This window comes from Olea europaea, unplaced genomic scaffold (assembly GCF_002742605.1).
Source record: "Olea europaea var. sylvestris unplaced genomic scaffold, O_europaea_v1 scaffold1046, whole genome shotgun sequence".
Taxonomy (NCBI): Eukaryota; Viridiplantae; Streptophyta; class Magnoliopsida; order Lamiales; family Oleaceae; genus Olea; species Olea europaea.
Window position 1 is genome coordinate 8,890 of NW_019227801.1, and position 10,984 is coordinate 19,873.

The 10,984-nt window shown below is 33.4% G+C and overlaps 2 protein-coding genes across 2 annotated transcripts; one reads left to right on the top strand and one right to left on the bottom strand.

Moving 5' to 3' along the window:
• Positions 1-362: 362 nt before the first annotated feature.
• On the top strand, positions 363-818 carry LOC111372901 (polyadenylate-binding protein 8-like). The gene is made up of 2 exons (XM_022995324.1): positions 363-411; positions 466-818. The coding sequence occupies exons 1-2, from the start codon at positions 363-365 to the stop codon at positions 816-818; spliced, it is 402 nt and encodes a 133-aa protein (XP_022851092.1).
• Positions 819-3,950: 3,132 nt separating this feature from the next.
• On the bottom strand, positions 3,951-6,475 carry LOC111372906 (F-box only protein 13). Its single transcript, XM_022995329.1, has one exon. It carries the CDS (start codon positions 5,259-5,261, stop codon positions 4,014-4,016), a length of 1,248 nt encoding a protein of 415 aa, XP_022851097.1. The 5' UTR covers positions 5,262-6,475; the 3' UTR covers positions 3,951-4,013.
• Between the last annotated feature and the right edge of the window lie 4,509 nt (positions 6,476-10,984).

Consider the following 10,984-nt stretch of genomic DNA (forward strand, 5'->3'; position numbering starts at 1 on the left):
TTGATGAGTGAGTTGGACTTCAAGGGCCCAGATATTTGTTTCGTTTAATGGACTTTATTTCTTCAGTGGGTCAAAACTAATCCAACTTCTAAGCTATCGTAGAGAGCTCTGTGGGATTTTCAAGCCCATTTGAATTGGAACCATTATAGGGAAAATTACATAAAACCAGGTGTTTAAATATTACAATTCAAAGATCTAGGTTAAAGTTTCATTATGCAAAAATCAGGTATTGATTTAATAATTTAAATATTAAATAAATCCACCCAATTCATTTCACATTTCTAACCCTAATCATTCATATATCAACACACTTTTCCATCCCCTCTCTATCTGATTGACACCAGCGACTACTGCAACTGGCGATGAAGGAGCGCAACGGCGTGGGGAGGTGTCGGTGCTGGCATGGGGGAGGTGACGCTGCTGTGAACGCAGCGTCGTGACGTCCTTTCTCTTTTCGATCTATAGGCAATGGGGTTGGGTCGTCTCCACCTTCTCTCTTCGACGCTGATGCGCTGGTACTGACGTGGGGGAGGCGCATTGGAGCTTTGGCATCTGCTCTTGCAAATGCCTCACCCACAAAACGGAGGACTATGTTGGGCGAAAATCTGTACCCACTGGTCGAACAACTAGACCCTAACATGACAGCTAAGGTGACAGGCAAGCTTCTGAAAATGGACCAGACGAAAGCTTTACACTTGCTAGAATCACCAGATGCTTTAAAAGCTAAGGTTGCAGAGGCTATGGAGGTTCTGAGGAACATGTTGCAGCAGCAGGCTAGCAACCCGATAGAACAATTAGCTGATTTGGCATTGAATTAATGATTTTATATGAAATGGAGGTTGAATTTTATACTGTGGGTTTTTTTGTTGAATTGGTGTTTATTTTGTTGACGGTGTTAGTGAGGTGCAGTCGATGGTGTAGTGCAAGCGACAATTGCATAGTGATGATTTGTGACCAAGATTGGTTCTGGATTTGGATTGGTGGTGGGGTATTTGGTGCATGTGACTAATAATTTTAAACATATGTGACCCTGTGACTCGTAATTTTTTTAATCTGTGACCAATGAAATAATTTGTGACCTGTAAATTTTTGATCTGTGACCTACAAAAATTTTTATTTGTGACCTCGAAATAATCTGTAACAAATTAATTTAATGATATGTGACCAATAATTATGAATATGTGACCATTAATCGTGTAATTGTGACTTTATTATATCTAGTTAATAAATATTTTCAATTAATTATGTAGAAACTTGAATTTTGAATTTTTAAACTTTGTACCTCATTCGTGAATTGGTGTAAACAATACACCTTACGTATGAATTTTTCCCATATTTTAAGGTGAACATTCAAAAATTGTCAGTAAGGGTAAACTTGTCATTTCTTAACAAGACTAAAAAAAAATATATAATTGTTGACCTACAGTTGATTTTACATTTTGATTAAAACAAACAAATTGCTTTTATCTCTTACATTTGAATTTGAGTCGTTATAGCTATTGTGGCAATTGATCAATTGAAGACAAAAAGATCGCTATCATAAGACTCGCAAATTGACACCCAATGAAAATCGAGCATGGACGCCGAGCATGGACGCAAATATATCAAAAAGAGCAACACAACGTTAAACATCGAAAATATCGGACCCAGAATTTTGAATTCATATGTAAAGGTAAAATGCTTTAATCTTTAGCAATGAAATTTTTATGCACGGGAAAACTATTTCATGGAAATACTTGCATAAAAAAATTTAAAAAAAAAAATTACTGTCTCAAAAGGTAAGAACTTCAACCACCTAGTTTGAAAAGTTAAGTGAAAATGTCCTTCAAAAGTCCACATTTTCTAAACAATCAAAGAAAGAAAAATTAGGAAAAACAGTGCCCAAGTGGATGTCCGGTTGGCCTAGCGGACATCTTCTAAACAGCCGAATTTTTAATTGTTTTGAAATTCCGAGGCACAACAACCAGTTTAGTGTCGGGTTCAAAAGCGAACGTCCGATAGAGATGTCCACTTGGATAGAACTTTTGGCGTTTTAATTGTTATAAATACAACCTCACTTTACATTCAATTGGAGAATTTTAAGAGCATTAAAGTGAGATACTATTGAGCAAAATTATTAAACTCTTTGTTTATTTTCATCAAATCAAATCATTTATTTTGAAAAACTTTTGATTGAATTAACTTTTAAAAATCATTCTTCTCATCAAAGTTTTTCTTACCTAACACTTGAGTTTCATTTATTGCTTTTCATTAAAGTGTTAGCTTACTTCCCTCTTGGTACTTAATTTTGATTATATCATTTATCAAGAGAGAATTTCAAATTGTAAACTCATTACTCTTTGAATTTGTGGGTCATATAGAAGTCCCGTAAAATTTTATCATGTATAAGGATCGGCGCTCCTTGATTGGAAGTCATCGAAAGCATATTGCACTATAAGTCAATCAATATAGTGAAAAAAATATTGCTCGTGACGGAGAATTTTGTAACGAAGGACGTAAGTCATTGGTTGGAATCAAACCTTCACAATTACATCATTTGCACATTTTCTTCCCTTCTACTTGTTACTTTTGTATTTGTGCACATTTGTTTGATTAAATTATTTGCTACCAAATCTATTTAAATTTAAATTTATTTTTGAGAAAAATTTTAATAACCAATTCACCCCTATATTCATATAAGTATCGATCTTATCAGCCCCCAGGGCATATCTCCCAGTGGCAAAGGGGAGGATGGATAGGGCTCAGTGCGACAGTGTGCAGAGTTCGATTCCCCGCAAAGTGGAATTGGCTTTATTGCAAGCGGGAGTTACCATATGGGTTAACAGTCTTGGCCTATCCATATGCTCTCCACCCTGGCTCCTGGGAGGCACATCCTACGATTTACCTCCTCCACGATGGCCCAGGGTAGGGTCGGTGGGGGCCCCTAAGGTTGGGGTTCAACCATTTTTTTTTTTTTTTTTTAAAGTATCGATCTTATCAGGCTTTGTCCTATTTAAATGTTTTCTGCAAATGACTACGTAAGCTAGTGAATTCTCAATCATGGCATTGCTTACCTATATTTTAGCCCTTGTTTGAGTCTCAATCTTTTGAAAAAAATACATTTTTCAACAGTATTTTGACATCATTTCAAGTAAACATTTTTCGATAAAATAATATTACACGCAAATCCAAAACTTTTTCTTATTTTTTGCCCTTGTTTAAGCCCCATTTTGATGGGAAAAATTAAATTTTGAATAGTGTATTGATGTGAAATGTGTTGTTAAAAAATAACGAAAAGTTTTGAATTTGCGTGTAATATTATTTTATTGAAAAATATGTGGTTGAAATTATATCAAAACATTGTTAAAGAATTTATTTTCTCCAATGAATGAAGATCAAACAAGGGTTTAAACCACACAGTTCTTATCAATACACTATTTAAAATTCATTCTTCCCACAAAAGAGCTCAAACAAGGGCTTAATGAATTTACAATGCAGTAGAACAGTAGAAATACTCCATTAGAATGGTCGAGTCCTAGTAGAAATCTATCACCTATTGCTTACATTAGTGAATTCCCAATCATGGGATTGTTTACGTATATTTTAATGAATTGACAATGCATTAGAAATAAACTATCAAAATGATGGAGTTCTAGTAGAAATCTATCACCTATCGTCGAGGTGATCTTTGCTTAATCTAAAAATATTGTCCATTATGCTTGAGGTGATGCACCTATTGCAACTTGAGGCTCGAGTATTATGATTTAACCATATCCTCTTAGTTTTTTGTTTTTTTTGTTTTTCTTTGAGTATCGTATGAGTCCCTCGAAAATCAAATCTTTGATCAAGATTACATTGAACGCGTATACAAAGAATCCCTTTGTTTTGATAGATAAATATATTCATACTATTGTTTCTAGTCAACCTTATTTCACATCAAACGTCATAAAAAGGAAAAATAAATCCCACAATATCCAAATACCAAACAAATTAAAAAATCTTGAACAACAACATGAATTAGTCAATCCAACTAACTACAAGGAGGCTTCAATCCTAGGCTCAAAAGAAAATGCACACACCAATTCTTTGGACTCCCCATTCATATAGCATTGGGGCAATTCAATCCATTCATTTGTCACCAAATTGCACAGAGCATAGCTATAGTTTTCTGCAGAATTCAGGCAGACCAACATCTGGTGGCCGTTGCCGGTGCCGGTGCAATTTATATCAACTTTCTTGCCGTAAAACTCATGGGACATTGCCGGTGGCATTGCTGCAATCTGAACCCATAACTGATTTTTCTCATCCCATTTCCATACACGAAGGGTAGCAGTTTCCAGGAATTCGTGAAGAACTACGACATAGATTTCTCCTTCACTTTCAATTATGTCGATTGCGTACTCCGAGAAGACGGGCAATATTCTTGGATACTCGAAGAAGAATTTGTGTGTAAGATTGCAGGAAACAACTGTCCCAGACGAGCTTAGGAAATAAAGAATTTCTTCGTCGTTTTTATGGATGATCACCGATGAATACTGCTTACATGGGTTCCTCTGCAAATTGGTGGAAATTACATTGCCACACTTGCTCAAGAAATACAGTGAGAAATCATCTTCGGTTTCGATTTCAGTTTCAACAGGATTGTCAATCTTTCTATTGAGGACGGCGTCTTCTTCCCATTGATCAGTGCTGGAGTTGTAGGTTCTGAAAGAGAGGATTGAATATGGGTATTCCCCGGAGACTGACACGAGCTTGAAGCATTCAGATGTGGAGGTCATCGAAATGGCCTGAAGGTGTTTGCTTTTTTGCCACTGAGAATCCAATGAGGCTAGCCGACGGCACGAGCTGGTGACAGGGTTGCAGGCTATGAATTCACCAGGTTCACGGTGGAAACAGATCAGTCCACCTGATGCTGCAACGGGAATGAAATTGCTGCAAGAGTCAAGGTACTTATTTTTTTGAAGGAGTGGCAAAGAATTGAGCTTTTTCCAGGTTTTTTCGGTAGAGTCGAAGACAATGGGGTGGTAATTTAGGTGGGATTGAGAATCAACCATGAAAAACCAGGGATCCCGGGCTGGAATCTGTAAGCAAGCAAGCTTGAAAGTAGCAGAATCTGCCACTGATTTCCATTTCTTGCACACAGAAGTATTGCGAAAGAAAGTAGATGTTGGCAGCCATGAAAGAACCCTTTCAAGAACATCTTGATTTAGCTCATCCAATGGAAATCTCACACCTTCATCTTCACACATTACTGGTAATTTTCTCTTTTGACCCCTATCCATTTCTTGAACTCAATCAAGCACTCAGCAAGTATATGCTTTTGTGGGGTGTGAAACAAAGTACAAAATGCAAGATTGGAGTATGTTGGAAGAGGACAATATAAGGAGTGTGTGAGTAAGGAGGAAGTTTCCTAAAGGGCTTTTTATCTAGTTAGAATTTGTGGTTGACAAAGAGTAAAGTAGAAGAATGCATTGACAAAAATTGTTGTCACGGATGGGAATGGGAGAAAAAGAAAAAGTCGTAAAGGTAAATGTTAATTAGGCCGCAACAGAACCCAAGAAAGGAGTCCCTGTCATCCCGGCGCCGCTAGGGTTCTGCTGACTTCTTGTAACGAAAGAACATTACAAAGGTACCCTATGCTCAATCTTTGCTATTCTTTTTCTCATTTTTATTTTGATGCCAATACATCAATTTCCCTGTTGTTTTTAGTCGACTCTCAAGTTTCGACTTTGTCTGGCATTTCGTTTTTTGTGTTTGAGCAGGTTTACGGATTAGTTACTTGAAATTAGATATAAGTACCAACTTTTGCGAGCTAACATGTGAAATTGACCTGACGATTAGTTGAGTATTACGTGAGATCTAACATGTCGACACGATAATATGAAGATGCCAAAGACGTAGGTAAACACAAGATTTTGAAAAAGGATTGAATAAATGTGTCGAAGGGGAGACGGAGGGAGGGGAGTGACTTACTTCCATAAAGCAAATACTAGCATTTTCATTTTCTTAAAAAGTTTGACATTCTGCAAGTGTCCCGTGCATCTAACCCTCGTGCATGGAATTTTTCTTTATACATACAAATACTTTAGTATAATATTTTAGTTTTGTCAGTATTTAAAGTCAAAATGTAGAATCCAAAGCTCTGACTTTTGTTTCCAGTATAATTTACTATGTTATTTCGTGGGAGTAATGGCATTGGATGCTTCAAGGGTCAGAGAAATGATTAAGAAATGAAGAAAAAGCCATGAATTCCGGTCTCTTTTTCTCGTGTGCTGTACAGTAATCTCGTGAATTGTGGGGAAAAAGCAAGTTTTGGCTGATATTGAGAAACAATTAATTCAATTAAAAATAAATTCCAGAATCAGACGGAAATCTCTAACTCTAAGCCCTTTTCCACAATGCCGGACGCTCCACGCTTACTAATTTTCTGTTTTTCTTTTTCTAGAAGGATTAATAATTTGCATAACGTTAATTGTACATAATTTTTTGTATATTAAGTTATTCATTCGAGTGGGTCCCACCCCATGAGCGTGTATGAATACTTTTTCTTGAATTTTCAGAATTTATTTCCATCTTCGTTAAAAAATAGAATCAGTGGCAGTTACATTTTTCTATTTATTTTCTTCACTTTTATTCGAGAGAGAATTTTATTTAACCATCAATTTTTACATTGAAATCGCACTTGCACTTTGGCGGACAATTTATTAGTCATTTTAGTATTCCTTTATTATAAAACAGAGAGAGATGATTGCTTATATTGACTAGAGTAGAAGTCCAGTGATTAAATTGAAAAGAATATCAACTATTAAAGTGGTAAACTTAATGGTTAAAGTATTTCAACCCCAATTAAAGAGTAATACTATTAATAGTGAATAATACCAATAACCGTATTACGAGGCATACACAAGAAGTTTGATATTTGATGCATAAAGTAATAAAAAATTATCACATTAATGCATCAAATAACAAAGTTCCTTGTGTATGTCACGTATGGTGATATCCAGGGGCGGATCTAGAATTAGATCCAAGATCGGGGTATAAAATTTCAAGTCGGGCTATACGCGGGAAAAAAAATTTACACATAAAAAACAGCTTTTACAGAAAAAAAGAAAAAGAAAAATGCCTTAAAAAAAAAATAAAAAAAAATAAATAAATAAATAAATATATAGAATTGAATTCAAGATTGGGTCACAAAATTTCAAGTCGGGCTAATATATGAAAAAAAAAATTACAAACAAAAAACTGTTTTAAAAAAAAAAAAATGAATATATATATATATATATATATATATTTCTTGGGCTTTGGGGGGACTACATCCCAACTTAGTCCCCCTTAAATCCGCCCCTGGTGATATCGGTAGTCTTCATTACGAATACCATTACTCAATTAAGAAAAAATGAAAATTGATCCCATCGAATGAAATCTACAAGTAGTTTTGCTCCTTAAGAATCGCACTTGGACTTTAATGGCCCTTGATTTTTATTCAACATTTTAAGATGTGTTGTATTCAATTTTGTTCAATCAAATAGCTAAACTATATTTAATTTTAGTCGAGTAATATTCTTTAATTTTAATCGAGTTTTTAGACTTTGATTTCATTCAATTAAGGTAATTTCATCTATTTCCATTGACGAAAATTGATGAGGTGACAATCAACGAATGATGGTCATCATATGTTACAGTCAGCAACCAGCGTGGAATATGTACAATTTTAGTGAAATAAATGATAGTCATGTTTTTATCAACTTTCCTTAGTCCAATGATGGAATTGAACAGAGATACCAAATTGGATTTATGTTGATGTATAGTTACTCAATTAAACAAAAATGAAGTACAATTACCTAATCAACATGAATAAAAGTCTAGTTATTGCGAATGGAATTAACCCTTTACGATTGCTGTTAAATTTGGGAATGCTTTGCTAAGCGATTTTAACATTGGATGGTAAATAGATTTTTTGACTATTAATTTCGGGTTGAAATTCGTATAAGATAGGAAGCATGAGACGTGCTTATGGCATTACAAAACACAAGTTTATTTAGAAGAGGAATGTTATTTACAGTTGTTCACTAACGTAGTCATCTTCCATAGCATATATGTCACAGTTGGTGGCTTGGTACATTAATGTGATAATTTATTATTATTATTTTTTTGCCTTATGCATCAAATTACTAACCATCACATGTATGTCACGTAGGACGACTATGGTAATGAGCTACTACAAATAACATTATTCTATTTACAAAGGTTGTGCCCACAGTCCACATAATGCCAATGTGGTTAGTTATAACCTAATATAATTACTTATTTTGGCTTAACTAATGTCATTTAAAAAAAACAAAAAGAGAAATTTTAAAAGTAAATTCAATTCTCTCATTTTGGATTAAGAGAAGTAGAAGTATATGAACCGAGTGAAACTAAAACAAAGAAAAAAAGAAAGAGATATCTTATAATAAGCAAGCAATAAGACGATTCATGAATCATTTAGTCAAATTGCATCTCCAAGCTGGATGAGTTGATGTAAACATGAATTTAACTCAATTGACACAAAATCTAATTGATCAACTTAGCAAATCATTTTTTTCCACAAGGATTCATGATGTCTTTCTAAGGTATCGTGAGTCTTTTTATTAGTTCCTATTTGTGGTGCACAATTTCTTGGAATGTAGGTAGTGGTTATGATTGATTCGATAGAAAGGAATGGATATTGTATTTTTCATTGGGGATTTCCTAGAAAAATTCGTTGGCGCTTGTGTTCCTAATTATCAAATAATTTTAAGAAATGCTCACTCTAAGTGGAAAAAAGTGTAGCTAGTTTATGAATGAAATGCTTTCGCCTTGTAATTTATTTGTTCATAAGCATCGTGAAACTATATAATCACACATTTTATAATGCAAACACTGGATCATCATTCTTACAATTCATAAAGTAACATAGAATGTTCATACTAAGGAAAATCGAAAATTAATTCTTGAAAGATATGTATACATGAGTAATGTACTCAATTGTCGAAGCAAAACGAGCTTCAACACTATTTTCTACAAATCTAGAGAGTTGTTTCATTGTCTTTGATTGCATCATGCAATATTTTCAAAAGGTCGAAGAGGTAAATGGAAATAACATAGGTATCCAAACTTACATACATATTTTTAAGCGTTAAAAAAAAAAATTGTAATCTTTTCGTTTAGAAAATGGAGATAGAAGATCTTATGATAATTTATATTTAATATGGAACATGTTTATTTAAATTGATTTTTCACCTCGACAAAGGTATGAACAATGTTCGTGTCAAGTAAATGCTTGGGTGCGTGACCTGTGCTTTGCAAGAATATTTTTAGGGTTGTATGATATAAACTTTTTTGGGAATAGATATTGTGAAATTTGTATTTTGGGAGAATGTGTATTAAAAAGTAGGAAGTTATGGATTCATGTACAAGTTTATTTTATTAAGAGAACGTATGATTGAAAATAAGTTTAAAAAACTCGTACCAAATAATTATCATAAATTACATCTCAGAAAATAACTCTTGCCCACCAATATTAGAATCTTTATCGTGTTTCAAAATTCTTCATTTTTATTACATCAACACTTTAAAATAATTATCATTTGTAGTCTATAATTTTTTAAATTAAACAGAAATTGAAAAGCATTTTTATATTTTTAAAATTGTTAAAATCTGAATTTAGGTGAAGAAAGAGCTTGACAAATATATAAGAAAGAACAATTCTAATTTTGATTGTATAGAATTGTTCTTACAGAAGAAAATCAGAAGTATCACAAATGGTCGACCCCACTGCGGGACCGGATATAATAAAAAATGAAAAAAAAAAAAATTTCCAACCCCACTCATGTGTGAGACCTTTGTAAGAGATCTGTGAGCTAGGGTTCTGTAAACCCAACTCTGCTTTATAAGAAATAATTAATTCTAAAAGATTCTTTAACTCTGTGTTATTTTATCATTGACATTTTCATCATATTGCTTTTTCTTTTTCCTTTTTTTAAAATGAAACTTGCTTTTCATGAAATGTAGGTTCAACATCAATTTGAGAAGCAATTTCTTTATTGTAATCTTGTTGAATTCTAATCTATTTCTCTGTGCGCTTCAAAAAATTAAATAAGTGATTTCGAGTGACTAATAATAGCACCAATAGACGTCTTCACTTTGTAATTTTTTGCTTACTCTATTAGTAGTAGGCAATATATTGTATCAAATATTCATGTCAAACAAGAACTCAAAATTCATAAAGTCAAAAGATAAACTTTTAGTATCTCTAGATGCCTTAGGGTCATCTCTTGTTTTCACCATGTGTTTTAAATCATCTTTTGTTGATGACGTTTGAAATATTATTGCTTTAAAACTTTCAACTTGATTTTCTCAAGTGTTTGTGATAGTGATTTAAGTGTTAGGCCTTTCAAAATATCATGAAAAATTTTCTGTCACTTTGTAAAAATGAAAAAATAAAACTAAATAGAATATAATGCATCCTCTACTTTTCAAGCTCTAATGAATGAAGTTTTCAGTAAGTGCTAGAAAAATTATAAATGCCCTTTTGATGACATTTTTATAAGATTAATTGTTGTGAAATTTTTATTTGTCCATCAATAAGAGGAATGTGAGCCTATAAGTCTACTAATCATATGGAATTTAATTCCCAGCCAGCAACCGAGAAACAAAAGTGCTACGTGTGTAGCAACTTGTACAATCCTCTCACATATAAAGCTGAGGCTTGAGATTAAAATAATCGCGAATCTCACACATGTGAGAGGGTTGTAATTTTTATAGCACATTAGTGCTGTACAAGCAACTTTATTGATTGAGAAAAGATCTAACCTCTGCGAAATAGACGAGAAGGGTTTTAGGTAGTAGCCTCTTTTCTTTATATCAGAATAAAATGTGATTTTGTAAATATTTTTGCTTCCCTTTCATATTATAACCATTAATCTCTTAAATCACCAACATCAAATTTAGGAAAATTTCATTTGTACCAAATGGGAGTTAAAGA